This window comes from Corapipo altera, unplaced genomic scaffold (genome assembly GCF_003945725.1).
Source record: "Corapipo altera isolate COAL_440 unplaced genomic scaffold, ASM394572v1 193, whole genome shotgun sequence".
Classification (NCBI taxonomy): domain Eukaryota; kingdom Metazoa; phylum Chordata; class Aves; order Passeriformes; family Pipridae; genus Corapipo; species Corapipo altera.
The window spans coordinates 297,988-312,983 of NW_020884996.1; the positions used below are offsets into that span (position 1 = coordinate 297,988).

Consider the following 14,996-nt stretch of genomic DNA (forward strand, 5'->3'; position numbering starts at 1 on the left):
CAGCGATCACTGTTTGTTCCCCCCAGCGATCACTGTTTGTTCCCCCCAGCTTTGCTGTGGGAAAGCCCTGGTGGCATAGCTCCTGTCCCATCTCCCTTGGCCACCCAGAGAGGCATATCTGAGGTAATTCCCCCTCTGGCTTGATGCAACCCCGTGGCAGAAGCATCAGTGCAATTCCAGGCTGCACTGGGTTAGTCACAGCCCCACTTCACTGACCCCAATAAATGCTGGGAACTGGGAGATAACAGGAATGAGCACATCAGGGTATTTAGGGAGTGATCAAGAGGCCAAATCTGTGCATGGTTAAACTACACCATGATTAGGAGGGTAGGAATGCACCAGTGTCTTGGTGAGTGCTAATACCTGGGGAAGAAGATATTTAAGCCAGGACAAGGTTTATGACCATGTGTAAAAATGGGATATGAACCATCAGAGGAAACAGGGGCTTACAAGGAGGAGGGAGAGGGACTTTTCACAAGAGCTTGTAGAGATAGGACAAGGGGGAATGGCCTCAAGCTGAAGGAGGGTAGATTTAAATAGGAAATTGGGAAGAAATTCCTCCCTGTGAGGGGGGTGAGGCCCTTGCACAGGTTGCCCAGAGAAGCTGTGGCTGCCCCATCCCTGGAAGTGTCCAAGGCCAGGTTGGATACTTGATCTAGTGGAAGGTGTCCTGCCCATGGCAGGGGGGGTAGGATGAGATGGGTTTAAGGTCCCTTCCAACCCAACCCGGTCTGTGATTCTATGATCAAATATCATTCATGGGCAAAAGGAAGGGACCAGGCTGCTCTGTATGGAGCAGGGACAGCAATACTTGGGACCACAAGGACTCAGCCCAAAGGTGTCCCAGTTCAAAGGGTGGAGAAAACCCCGCAGGAGCCTGGCAGGAGGCAGCTTCCTGCTCACAGGGCAAGGATTGCATCTCCCAGCACAGGGCAAGGGTAAGGACTGCAGCCCTAAGACACTCAATCAACATGGAGTTTTCCTAGAAGGGATGAAGGAATAAACAATGAAATGCACTGGAGAGAAAAATCCCCTCTGCCTGTCCTAGTGATTTATGCCAGGTTTGGTGGGTAGTTTTTTTTTTTTCCTCTCTCTAAAGTCCAGCTGTCCCAGATATGGAAATTAGGTTAATTACGTTTACCTCTAAATCCTCAGCCAGAGAATTAAATAAAACAAGGGCTTAATTCCTTCATCATTTTGCAGAGCCCTTGGGGTTTGCCTCAATTGGAGGCCTGGCAGGAGCGTGCCGAGCTGTTTCCTGCTGTTTGCTCTCCCTCTCCCTGCCAGGAGAGGGTCTCAGATCCATCCCTCTGAGCTGGCAGGGGTTGACCCTTGCCTGGCACCCTCTGCCCTCCCTGTCTGTGCCCACCCTGGAGCTCCCCGGGCTCCGTCGTGGCAGCGCTGGTACAAAACCACCCGAAAAAACCTCCTCCAAAACCCTCCCCCGTGCGCTCTCGCTGCGGAGAATTCCTAACTAATGGGTATTTATACTATTGTAATGTGTCTGTTTGCTCTCCATCCCTCTAATCATGCCTCGCCTTCACTTCATTAGCGATGTTTGTTCAGCTCTGGCTCTCCCACTGGAGGAGGTTGGGCTGGCGCCGAGCCAGGGCACTTGGGATATGGCATTATGCAAATCAGCCTCTGGAATCTGGATGGAGCACATTAACGGGCTGCTGCTGCCCACCCCGTGCAGCCTCAACGTGGGGGGAGAGAGCCCAGCAGGGCAAAATAGGCCTTCTCCAACATGTAACCCCCTGCCCCGGGGGTGCAGAGCTGAGAGCACAGCGCTGCTTCCCATGGGTTGATGTCTGGAATTCAGGAGCAGGGAGAAAGCATCCCTTTGTTTGGAAAATATCCCCTGCAAACGGACCTAGGCAGTCTAGACTAGTTATTAGGCTAAAAATATCAGGGCATTTTACGTCTTTCAACAACAAAACCAATAGTGGAGAGAGATTTTTTGCAAGGGCACGGAGTGGTAAAACAAGGGGAAATGGCTTTAAACTGAGAGTAGGTTTAGAAGAGATTTGGGAGAAATTTCTCCCTGTGAGGGTGGGGAGGCCCTGGCACAGGCTGCCCAGAGAAGCTGTGGCTGTCCCATCCCTGGAAGTGTCCAAGGCCAGGTTGGATGGGGCTCGGAGCAACCTGGGCTAGTGGAAGGTGTCCCTGCCCATGGCAGGGGGTGGCACTGGATGGGCTTTAAGGCTCCTTCCAACCCAAACCATTCTGGAATTCTATGATCCTGTGTTCCCTCTGCACTGGAAGCCTCCCACACCCTGAGGGCCCCACAGCACCCAGCTCTGCCTCTACACAAGGAGGGTGCAAACCCTTCTGTTTTCCCAGCTTTAGCTCAGCTGTGAAGGACTCCCTGCTCCCCTCAGCTGCCTGAAACTGGGTGTCACATTCCTTGGCTTGGTCCTCTCTGTGTCCGGCAGCAAAACACAGGCAGACCCAGGACAGCTCCCCATCCCATCCCATCCCATCCCATCCCATCCCATCCCATCCCATCCCACAGTCACCTTCCAGAGCTGCATCCCCCTTCTCCAAGGGAGCTCAGCCCCTGCTCCCTGGGCAGGAGCAGCTCATGGACCAAACCTCTCTCTTTTTATGACCTGGAATTGAACCCAGCGAAGCACTAAGTAATTAACCTCTAATCATAAATAACTTTTAAATTTCAACTAACCAGATCCAAATAAACTAAGCAATGTTTATTTGGATGAGGGCCTGCCTGAATTCCCTAATTCCTGGCTCTGCAAACCCATGCACAGCACTCACTCTTGCTCATACCTCATACTCTTGGGATAATTTCAGGTTATCATTAGCTTTGAGATGCTCTGTGTGTTCAGCCAGCTCGGAAACGGGGATGGGTGGGTGGCTGAGCATACCTAAAAGACAAGACAGCAGGAAAAGAATCTCGTTTAGTAATAACTAAAATTCACAACCGTTGCGCATTTTATAAGAAAGAAGAAACAAGAAAAGAAAATAAATTACAATGTAAGATCTGCAATGAAAGTAGGGAGGTTAGAAGAGAAGAATTCAGGGCTCGAAATTGTGTCCTTGGAAGTAAAAAAAAAAAAAAAATAAAAAAAATCAAGGAAATTAAAAAAAAAACCAAACAAACAGTAAAATGAGAGTGTTCCCATGATGGCCCCATTTTTCAATGTGTAAATCAGAGCAAAACAAAAAGGAAAATCCGAAGAGCAGATGCGTGTTAGCGATTCCAATAGTGGACTTGGAATGAGCAAACGCTGCCAGAGGAACCTACGCAGCAAATGGCACAGCACCCGCCGGGATCAGGAACCAACTCCAACAGAAAAGGGGGGAAGGGGCAGGATCCAGCCAACCATGGTGATGTGGGGCAGGGGATGGGAATATGCAGATGTGGGGAGGCAGGGGAGGCTTTTCAGGTATTGGACTTGATGATCTTTAAGGTCTTTTTCCAACCTCAAGGACTCTTGAGTTGTCCTTGGCACAACATCGGCTCTGGAAGTTCTCAGCCTGAGGTCTGGCCTCCCCCATTCCCAGAGAGTAGCCGGGCATGGGAACGCCAAGCACCGGCTCCTCTCCCCACCCATGGCTCGTGGATTGATGTTCCTTCTACAGCACAGCCCTCCCTCCCACACCAGGTCAGGCTGTGCCAACCCCACCCAGGCTCTGCTGGGAATGTCGTTACCTTTCGGGATGGCAGGAGATCCTCCAGCCCCTTCTCAGCCCGGGGCATGGGAACAATTTGCTGCAGAGCCTGATGCCTCCTGACCTGGGTCACCTGCTGCCCCTGCAATCCTCCCCAACACTTGGGTGTGCTGGTATCGAGGCAGTCAGAGCTGCCAGGGAACACACTGGATCCCCTGAGCCATACTGGGGGTCCTGCTGGGTCGGACTGGTCAGACTGGGGCACATCTCAGCCACCCCATGGGGTGAGCAGCCACAGCTGACTCGGTTCTCAGCCTGTGATTTGCACATCCTGCTCTGAAAGGAGCAGCTGGAGCTCTGGGAAGAGCAGGGATCCCTCCCTTCCTATCATCTCAAACAGCTACGCTACAAATCCAGGTGGAAAAGCGCTCCTTGCTCTGCTCATCTGCATCGGATTATGTTTTTCCAAAGGCTTCCCATGCTGTCTGCCAGCCAGTCCTGCTCTGGGTGGCCTGGGAGAGCAGCATGCTGAGAAGCCCTGGGCAGTGCCCCCAATGGACAGGAGTGAGGAAGAGATGGAAGCCAGGGAGAATTTCGAGCCCCGTGGGTGTTGGTGGGTGACAAAGCAGCGGCGGTGGCAGCAGCATGGTCAGATACTCTGAAAACTCAGCACAGAGATGGCAAAGCAAGCATGACATCCTCAGTTTTACAGTGATTTGGGAGAGGTGCTGCCTCCCCCAGGCCTGGGCATGGGACGAGTCTGTCATACCTGGACAGGTTTCTCCTAAGCTAATGGGACATTTATTTTCAGCACAAGGAAATCTGGCTGAAAATAGACCAAAACAGCTCACAAAAATAACCCAAAGTGCTCTGGAGGCTGCACTGGCTCCATTTTAGTCTGCTGGGGGTCAGGGCAGGAAGTTTCTCCTGGAGGAAAAGTTCTCAGTTCATCTCTTGCTGTGCTGTCCCACTGCACCTGGAGAAGGATTTCTCCACCTGGATGGAGGGAGGCTGCTGTCCAGTCCATCCCAGTACCACAGCACAGATGTGGACTGGGGGAGTTGGGAGGAGCTGGTCCTCTCTACGTCTGTGTGGGACTGGAAGGCCAACCTGGCTGAGCTGCTCCAGATCAGAGACCATCAAACCAGTTTAACACCATCAACACTTCCCTCAGGGTCGGTCCTTCTGCCTCTGGAAGTGAGGGCTGAGGAGGGCAATGAACACACCTTGAGCTAGAGCCTTAGAGCAAAGCCAAACCCTACCCAGAGCAACTCTTGGCACCTCAATCAGCTGTTTCCAGACCCCTGGGAGTCACTGACTCCTTCCCCCAGGCAGCTCCCAGCCCAGCTGCCACCTCCTGACTCCAAAAAAGCCAGAGATTACGTGCTGAGAAACACAACATGAACTTCCAAGTGATGGACACAGAGGTTAAAAGGAAAAAATAAACACCCAGAAGCCCCACTAATAATGAGCAAGAAAAAACCCTCAGACTCTCCTTGGCTCAGGAGTTCTGGAACAACATGTGTTATTCCCTCTGAGCCAGAGGCCTGTATGGGAAAGGCCCACTGTGCCAATCTGGAATGAGCAGTCACATTCCTCTTGAAGGAATTTCACAAGTTTCCTTCATAAAAGCTCCAGAAAAAAAAAAAATCTTCAGTGTGACCAGCTCCAGAAAATCAACCCTGCCCTTTGCTGGGGAACATCCTGCTTCCCCTCCAATCTCCTGTGCACTGGCACTGGCTGGGAGCACATGGGAACTTGCCTTGTTTTGCTGCTGTTAAGGACAGAATCTCCTTGTGGGATTGATTTCTAGGGCTTTTTAGAATAAAAGGAGACCAGAAACCTCTGCAGTGATAAACATTTCCCTGGTCAAAATGCCAAGTGCAAGGGGGCTCCATTAAGATCCAGGAGTTTGGTATTAAATGAGGCAGGAGCACTTCCAGTGGCACCAGCCCTGCTGCTGTGTCAGCTGAGTAGCTGCTCTTTGCTTTAATTTAATAACTCATTTTAAGGTATGAAGGGAAATGGCTCACAGGTTCCTCTACTCACTGGCCTCTGGGCTACTGCAGGGAACTCAGCCAGGGTGGCAGTGGGAGCCAGGAAAACACACACAACCCCCCTGTTACAATAATGGGGTTGAGAGGGGGGTGGCAGCAAACTGGGACAATAGTGACAGGAGTATTCCATACCAAAGAGACCAATATTTGGACTGAATTATTCAGGAAAACATCCCAGCTCTCCCATCTCTGAGCACAAGCAGCATCTGTGACTCTCCAGCTGAGACCTCACATCTACTTCCCTGCCCAGTATTAAAAAAAAAGCCCTAAAAAAAAATCCAGCCCAAACCACCCAGCAAGGCTGGGATCTTGGCTCCTAATGGGATGAAGTCTTTCCGAGCCAGTCTCATCTAACATTTCAATCACTTGAATCTCTCTAATCTTATCACAAAAGACTTGATTCTTTGTGCACCAGCCAGAAACGTCACCCTAACATCTGTTCCACGGGCCAGAGCCCGTTTATCCCACAAAGTCACCGTGGCTGGATGGCACTCCGTGTGAAACCAGGGGGGTGGAGGCCTATGGAGTGGCCTCTGCTCTTTGTGCTCCTGGAACAAGTCAGTGCCAAGGAACAGACATCTGCCACAGATGGGAAACGGCCCTTTTTTCCTCGTCTGACATGAAAAGGTGCCTGTGTGGCTCTTTCCAGAGGGAGGGATCATCAGCTGTGGCTCCCATTTCTCTTTGCCTGCGTTACAAACAGCAAAGCACGCACCCCCCCACACTCACAGTGTGCCCAGGAACGAGAACAAGGGACATGGAGCAGGGCTTCAGCAATGAAACATCTTCCACAAGGGGGTAAAGGCAGCCTGGGGAGCCAAGTCCTTCTCCCGGGACAGCAGAGAGACACCGGAGCACGGACAGTGGTGCTGCCACGGGCTCTGATCTCCTGCTGCTCCCCTTGTCCTGCCAGAGGCCTGTTCTGGGATACTGTAAAACTGGAAGCGCAGTTCAGACAAACAGATGGCACAGAAAAGGGATGAGATGGGCAAACACTGCAGGGACACGGAGAATTCAGCAAAAAAAAAAATCAAAATATAGTAACAGGAACGGAAGGAGAATCGGAAAGGAAAGCGACATAAGAGAAAATAATAATGGGAGGGGGGGAAAAATGAAACCAACAGGAACAAAAACACACAGGAACTAACTTTCCAAGTCAAACTCAGGGTCACTGAGAGGGCTGCTCAGACCAGAATCTGCAGAAAACAGTAAAAAATAAATAAATAAAAGATACACTTTTGTAAAAATTTCATGCTAATTAAAAAAAAACCAAAAACCAACATAAATCTAAAGAGGAAAAGAAAGGTATTCCTTGTGCTGATTAGGCTAGGACAGGATATCTAAGAGGTGCTATGATTTCCCCTCTCTGAGCTGCACGTTCCCATTCCCATGTCCCCCCTTTGTTTCACTGCTGGGGGCACAATTGAGGTTCTACCTGGGGTCACCTGGCTGCACAAGAGCCTACAAGCCCCTTCTGAACCACAATATATTGAATTTAAAGGCCTTTAATTCAGACAGCACCTGTGGAGTCTTCCCCTGCAAACTGCACCACCGTCTCTCCATCACCACCAACACACTCCAAGCTGATTTTTCCACCCATTTCCATTTTCACCCAAGAGTTTGCAAAGTTCTGTGAGAGGCAGGTGATCAACTCTCCTAAATCCTTTAAAACATTTGACTGCTTTACAAATTACAGAGCAGAATAAAACAGCCAGGTCAACTCCATGGTCAGATAAACTTGGAAAGGAAATGGCAGCATCTTCCTACAGCCAGACTGGACACAGGCAGTGCCTTTGGGATCTGCAGAGCCCTAATGCAGGTTTGCACATCTCAGCTCCCTTTCACAAGCCTCTTAGACCCAGAATTCAGAGGCACAGCACGACCAAACCAGTGGGGTCAACAGAAGACTGGCTCACTCATCCATCAATCCCATTACCTGATGGAAGCACCCTGAGCTGACTCTGCTGTCCTGTGGGACAGAGGGGAATGCCCAGTCAGGGAAACACGTGAACCAGCACCTCCAGCTGCTTCTTGGCACCAAGACCACAAACTTTTATCTTTATTTTTGCCTCAGCATGGGTTTTTCACCTGGGGGAGTGCAGCTCTTTCTCTTGGGTCCCCCACCTCCACCTGGAGCACCCAGAAGCCCATGGAATGCTCCCAAAGGGAGCTCCTGTGTGCACCCAGGATAATGCTGTGCCCAGACAAGTGCAAAGTGCTGCTGAGCTGCAGCTGGGGACACTCAGACACCTTCAGATTCCACTGCAAGAGCAGCACTAAGAGCTGATTTAGGGACCTACCTGTGCTGAACTGCTTCGCACTCAGTCCCTGCAGGCTGGACTGAACCCACTGAGCAACATTCCTAAGCTTGGGCTGATCCCAGTGGGTTGTTCCTAACTCATTTTGATGTGAACCCCTCAGCTCAGTGCTGCCTGGGTGCTGTCCCACAGATCCCTGCCCCCTGGGTACCTACTGCCAACCTCACCCTAAGGAAACTCGGACAACGCTAAGGACAGGACTGGGATGGGAAGGGCAAACAGGAGCTACAGAAACATTATTAACGAGCACAAAACAGCAAAATAAAAATACAAACGAACTGAAAACAACAGCTAGCCCCCAAAAAGCACAATAAACTCCCTTCCAAATCCTCAAGCACCAGGAACTCGGAGGCAGAGGTGTGGGCAGGCGCTGGTTGGCTCACTCAGTGTCCATCTGTGTGAGGCTGTGCCTGGGCCGTGTCAGTGGTGGCTTTGCAGAGGTGCCATGCAGGCAGCTGGGACATGCACGGACATGGGGACACGTGTGTGTGGGAAGGAGGGTGCAGGGAACCTCCCTGCCTGGGAATTCAGTGCTGTTATCCACTCGTCCCACAGCCGCTCCCAGCGACAGGCTGTCCTGAGCTGCTGTGGCTGCTCCATCCATTGTCCAAGGCCAGGTTGGACAGGACTTGGAGCAACCTGGTCTAGTGGAAGGTGTCCCTGCCCACGGCAGGGGGGTGGAACTGGATGAACTTTAAGGTCCCTCCCCAACCCAAACCATTCTGGGATTCCATGACAGCATCTGCACCAAGCAAGGAGACGCTGCCCCGCCTGCGCCAAGCAACCAGCCACCTTTCCCCCTTCCCCCTGCACAGCCCACGGGCAGGCCTGGCACCAGAAAGCACCACTTCCAGATGTGGCTGGAGCTCTGGGTGCTGGGCAGCCTGCAATGCTCCACCTCACCACCCTGGGAGCTCCCAGCATGAAGCACAGGGCAGCACTGGTGCTCTGGCACGTCTGGCACAGCCACAGCTCTTGCAGCTGTGTCCTCAGCCCAGAATGCACCAATGCACCTGGGAATCCAGGAAAACCCCTCTTCCCGCCTTGCCAGCACTGGGAAGAGCCTGTGCAAGGTCCTTGAGGTTCCCAGTAAAGGTTTCTCTCAGCAATCCCACTTAGCACAGACAAGGCTTGGGGTCCCTTGGCTGCACCCCAGGGTAGCACTGGGTCTCCAGGCAGTGCAGCCTTCAGCCAGGCAGGAAGGGGTTAAGGAAGGGGCAGGTGCTCCATTCCTGCCTTCCCAGTGGGAAAGGCTGGTTAGCAGCCAGGGTTACCTGGAGTCTGGAAGTTGATGCGTCTCATCTCCACGGGGTCCTTGGGGTGGTGGGGGGCGATTTCAGCGTTGTTCAGGAGGCATTTGGTCCGGGGCTCCGAATCTTTCCGTTTGCTTTGGAACAAAACAAAACAAAAAAAAAGAAACAGAGAAAGAACAGAAAGACAAAGCAGCTTAGCTCATGGGCCTCGTGGTCCCCTGGAGTTTTCTCAGCTACTGATGTTCAGACCTGAGCAAAGCTCCCGCCGAAAATCAAAGGTGCAGCCAAGGGTAAAAGTGTATAAATTGCGTCAGGAAAGGGATGAGGTTTGGAAAGTTTGTCAGGGCTGCGTTTGAGGGGTTTACAACGGCCCAGCAGCCCCTCAGCAGCTTTCAGGCAAGTTTGGAAGTTCCCCTCTTCTCACACCACAGACAGGCAGCTGTGAACTCACACCTCCCTGCCCAGACCAGCCTCCACTGAACACTGCAGAGCTCTGCAAGCAAAAACCTTCCAATTCTGGCCAAGCCATTTCCAGCCTGAAAGAACCAGAGCCAACAGAATCATTTGGAAAAGTACAGAACCTCCTGGCCGTGACCTTGGACACAAAGCACTGATATTGCTGTTGGCTGCTTTAGGAGCTCTCAGAGCTGCCTTGCTGCAGACAGAGAAGTCAGAGCAGCAGTTTTCAATCGTTTTTGAACTGCAGAACCCTAAAAATCTGGGTTCAACAGTGTAGACACATCCTCTCCCAGCACAGCTGTGCCTGCTGAGATCTACCTCACCTCTTGCCAGAACCCAAAGCCTGCTCCAACCTGCCAGCTGAGCTCCACATGGAAGTGCTTCCTAATATATTTTACTCCAAATGGGTTAGGTTAGTTGAGGCAGTTGAAAAGTCTTTGCTGACCTGGCTCATTCTCCTTGAAAAGAATTTGGAAGCAAAAGCCCAGTGCTGATCTAAAGATGTGATAACCTTTGGCAAGGGGACAGTTATGAACCGTGGGAGCAGAACTTCTCCAGCGAGCAGAGAACATGGACCCACACCCTGAGGCTTGGGAATGTGGTCCCAGCCCCTTCAGTAAGGTGGCTGTGGAGCTCTCACCTCTCCTGCTTAGGGTGCACAGAAGCCTCCAGTAATCTGCCTGCAGCAGTAATGGCAACTGCTTAGGCAGAGGGGAAGATATTCAGGACATTTTTAGCTGTCTCTTGATGTCATTAATAGCCAGAAGAAGTGGCATGAGCCCTGCCAGCACTGCATGGGGCAGCATTTTGGAATGACACCACTTTGCAGTTTGGGAGCAGTTTATTTTTGCCGCAGTTCTGAATCTGCTGTAAATAGTTCATGGACTGAACCCCTCAGTCACTTCCAATGAAAGCTCTCCCAGTCTTGGAAATGGTTGGAAATAAGTCTCATTTCTGCAGTCATAAACAGACTCTGTTAGAAGCCCTTGGCTGAGGGGGCAAGAACAGCTTCTGCAGTGGGGTGAGGACAGCTCAGCTGGTGAGATCCTGCTTCCAGTTCGAGTTCCAGTAGCTCAGGGACAGCCTGCATGGAGCAGCCAGACACGGAGAAAACCCACTTTCACCTCTGACTGCCACACAAATGAGTGTTTCTCTGCTCCATTAACCCACCACTTTATGAGCCGTTTACTGTCCCTGCTGCTCAGCCCGAGAAAGGGCCGTTACATTTAGGAATGGACAAGCAGGAGAAAGCTGGGCTTGCTTTCCTTTTTCTGCCCCAATTCAAACACAGTCCCATGCTAGCCTGACACAGGCTTTCTGTGGGAACAGATCTAAGGGTAGGAATTGCACCAAAAAAGCCCCATCACCACAGATAGCAAACACTGCTTAACACACAGCAAGAAAGAACCTGAATAAATGGCAAATCTGGTGCTCTTACCTGTCTGGCTTGCTGTCCAGGAAAGCAGTAAGTGGAGAGAAGACAAGACAAGACAAATGTTCAGGTTAGAAAGGACTTGCAGAGGAAAAGGGGAAGCATTTGCTCAGCTCTAACCCTGGCAGCACAGATGGGAAGGTGGGCCCAGCAAAGATCACCCAATTAGATCAGAGCTAATGGGCACCAACAAGGTGTCTCCTGAGTCCCTGAGCCCAGAGCAGCTTCACACCTGCTGGGATGCAGAGGACACACCCATGTGCATAAGGGAACACACCTGTGCAGATCAAAGATGGAGCAGGGTTAGGAGAGCTCCCTCCACTCTGGATATGAGATGTCCCAGCTAAGGACTTCCTTGTGTTGGCCACTGCTGCCATCATTTATTTTGCTCAGCTTCTGCTTCCCTTCCTGTCCCCTTCTACTGCACAGTGAGGCCTGTGTGTGCTCAAGGGACCCCCAGTTCTCATCCACACACCACGAGCTGCTCAGAAAGCCAAGGAAAAGGGAGACACTTCCAGGGGTTGTTCCCTCCTCTCTCCTGCAGACTCATATCCTGCTCTTATCTCCCAATTCCAGCAGAAAATCAGTTCGAGAGGAGGGGAGGTCTCTGCTGAGCCACAGGTCAAAGATGCCTTCTCTGCATCCCCCTCACTGTGCCCACACACAGAGAAAGGGGGGCCTGAGGTTGTGAGCAGCGATTCTGGAGGAGGCAGGCAAAAGTCCTGACACACTCATTGCACATGTGTCTGTGAGACAAACACCCTGAGAGTGCCACAGGGTGGATTCTGAAGCAGCAAGTCCCTGCAACCCACTGCTAAATCCTCCTGTGCCAGGCACACCCTTCCATTCCACTGTGCCTCAGGGCTCCTCTCTCCAGTGGAAAGATTTCCCTCAGCTGACCACAATAGGACCAGGGAGGACATTCCCTTCAGGGACCAGGGCTGAGGACACTCAGAAGGGTCTGGGCTCTGGGCAATGAGCAGCTCTTACTTTTTGTAGAGCAGGATGGCGATGACGATGCAGATGATGAAGACCACGGCCAGCACGGGCCCGATGACCCAGATCAGCCCCTCCTCTCCATCGATGATGGGCTGCGGGTCAGGGTTGTCCAGCTGGATGGGGTCGGAGAAGGGACTCGCAGCAAAGGTCTGGAAGACAGGGAAAGGTGGTGGAGCACAGCTCAGAGGTGGAATGGGGGCTGAGAACAGCAGGCAAGCACACGGAATTCCACAGGAGGAATTGCTAGAGAGGATGTGAGCTCTCTGCAGCATAAACCAAATAATAACAGGGAAAAGGCCCTTCTTTGTGAGCATCCGTATCATGGAATATCCTGAGCTGGAAGGGACCCCCAAGGATTATCAGTCCAACTCCTGGCCCTGCACAGACACCCCAACAATCCCACCCTGTCCCTCAGAGTGTTGTCCAAATGTTCCTTGAGCTCTGGCAGCCTTGGGGCCGTGCCCACAGCCCTGGGGAGCCTGTTCCAGTGTCCCTCAGGGGGAAGAACCACAGGACAGGGTATCTTCATCCTCCAGTGCTCCAGGTGACACAGAACACTGAAGGATCACACTCATGTGAAGCTCTAGCCTGCCTTGGGCCTGTGGCTCCCCTCATGCTGTAGCCAGGAAGGTGCTTTCAGAGAACCAGTTGACTGTGCCTCTGTTTCACCACAGCTCTGGGCCCTTGCCATTGCCACAGAACACAAAACCTTTTTCCAGGCTCTCATGTAACCATCTGGATTTTGACAGTCAGATGGGATTACAGAGCAAGAGGGAAGGGATTAAAACAAGAATTAACGCTTGGTCTGGTGACTGAAAAAAACCACCTCCCACAATTAAATACAAATTAATAAAATGCAGTATGTTCTGTTCCTTCTGCAGAGAGCTGGGCTCTTGAGGAGAATCAGAGGAATCAGAATCCTGACTAAAGGGCATTGCTTATTCTCAAGAGCACTACAAACTCCCCATTCCAAGGAGGATGCATTCCCACCTTACAGAGAAACACCAGAAACTGAACTGCACAGAGGAGAACTGACAAGAACAGTGGCTCTGAGTCCTTGAACTCCATCAGCCCTGAGCAGACTGAAATACTGCTCCATACTTGGGAACTGCTGTGGATGCAGGCTGCTGTGAGAGAGTCTGCAGCACCTTGTTCTAAAGCAGAAATTACCACAAGCTGCAGTAATCCGATTGAGAAACCCATTCAGAAGCGTGTCAGCCTAAGCCTTTAATATCAAGTACACAACCAAATATTTACTGGGGGAAAAACCCTCTGAAAACCCTTAATTTCCAATAGCTCCCTGCTACAATTCCACAGGGGGATTTAGAAACAACAGAGCATTAGGCTGTTTCCCATTGTGCAGGAGGGAGGGGGCAGGTAAATATTAAAACAGTTGTTTTCATAAAGCCAAACACAGCCCCAGTGAAAGCAGCAGCAATGTTGCAGTGGTAGAGAGCACATGTAGTTTTCCATAAAAAAAAAACACCTCCCCTTTGTGTGTGGTGGGGAATTCAGCAATGATCAGGGGGTGTGATGTGCTCCCAGAGAGGGATGTTTGGGGTCATCGTTCTGAGGAATTAAAGGACAGCCTTTAAAGGAAAAGGGGTCTGACCTAGGGCTCTCTGAACTCGAGTGTAAGTCCTGAGGGACAGTTCAGTGTTCCTCCACATTCTAGACTCCCATTTGTAGCCACAAGTATACAAATCCTGGCCAGGAAGACTGGGAAAATCAGAGCTGCCTGTGCCATTGGCCTGGCTGCTTGGAAGAGCACGACTGTGTAATGCAGCCACAAGCACAAGCACCAACAGTTCCAAGAGCCACATCCAAAAGCTTCACAGCCGGAGTGGAAGGTCTTTAAAAAATAAAATCCCTGAAGGATCTGTTGGGAGAAAGTTCTGGAGAATGCCAGGAGGGCAGCAGGGCTGCTGGCAGCTCCCATGGGAGCAGCTGCTGCCTCTGGTCCATGATGGGGATGAGGGGCACGAGGATCTGGAGAGGGCAGGGGAAAGCAGGCAGCACTTCACAGAATCACAGAATATGCTGAGTTGAAAGGGACCCACAAGGATCATCAACTCCAACCCTCAGCCCTGCATAGGACCATCTCCAAGAGTCACACCCTGTGCCCCAGAGGATCATCCAAGCACTCCTGGAGCTCTGGCAGCCTTGGGGCTGTGCCCACTGCCCTGGGGAGCCTGGTCAGTGTCCAACCACCCTCTGGGGGAACAACCTTTTCCTGAGATCCAACCTGACCCTGCCCTGACACAACTCCAGGCCATTCCCTGGGTGCTGTCCCTGATCCCCACAGAGCAGAGCTCAGTCCCTGCCCCTCCTCTGCCCCTGCCCAGGAAGTTGGAACTGCAGTGAGGTCTCCCCTCAGTCTCCTCTTCTCCAGCTGAACACACCAGGTGCCCTCAGTGTCCTCACACGGCTTCAAATCAAGGCCCTTCCCCATCCTCATTGCCTCCTTTGGACATTATCTAAGAGCTTCATATCTTTCTTATATTGTGGTGACCAAAACTGCCACAATACTCAGGGTGAGGCCTCACCAGTGCAGAGCAGAGCGGGACAACTTACGGCCTCAGGTTCCTGCAGCACTGCCAGGATAAAGATGACATATTTCTGCCCTGGTTCCAGGGCTCTGTTCTCAAAGTTGTCGTAGTGTTTCATGTCCCCCAGGATGAAGTGGGAGGGCAGGGAGCGGAACCGGGCAGCGATGTAGGGTTTGGGGAAGTCCAGCTGTCGGGAGTGACGGAGGCTGCGGCGCCGGAGCCTGGCAATGTCCTGAACCAGCTGCAGGAGGCAGAGGAACGCTCTGAACTCCAAGAAGGGAGCAGCAAGGAGAGCC

General features: G+C 51.8%; 1 protein-coding gene across 17 annotated transcripts in view; it reads right to left on the reverse strand.

The window, feature by feature from the left end:
* The window catches only part of PTPRS (protein tyrosine phosphatase, receptor type S), a 166,763-nt gene that overhangs the window by 14,302 nt on the left and 137,465 nt on the right, over window positions 1-14,996 (reverse strand). For 8 of the 17 annotated variants that reach the window (XM_027666611.1, XM_027666609.1, XM_027666607.1 and 5 more), the window contains 6 exons: window positions 14,726-14,941; window positions 12,143-12,300; window positions 11,159-11,170; window positions 9,283-9,395; window positions 6,839-6,886; window positions 2,788-2,885 (listed from right to left, as the gene is read on the reverse strand). In XM_027666611.1, the coding sequence (XP_027522412.1) occupies window positions 2,788-2,885; window positions 6,839-6,886; window positions 9,283-9,395; window positions 11,159-11,170; window positions 12,143-12,300; window positions 14,726-14,941 (645 nt within the window). The remainder of the gene's footprint in view (window positions 1-2,787; window positions 2,886-6,838; window positions 6,887-9,282; window positions 9,396-11,158; window positions 11,171-12,142; window positions 12,301-14,725; window positions 14,942-14,996) is intronic. The other 9 variants (XM_027666622.1, XM_027666614.1, XM_027666621.1 and 6 more) reach the window with 3 other exon arrangements.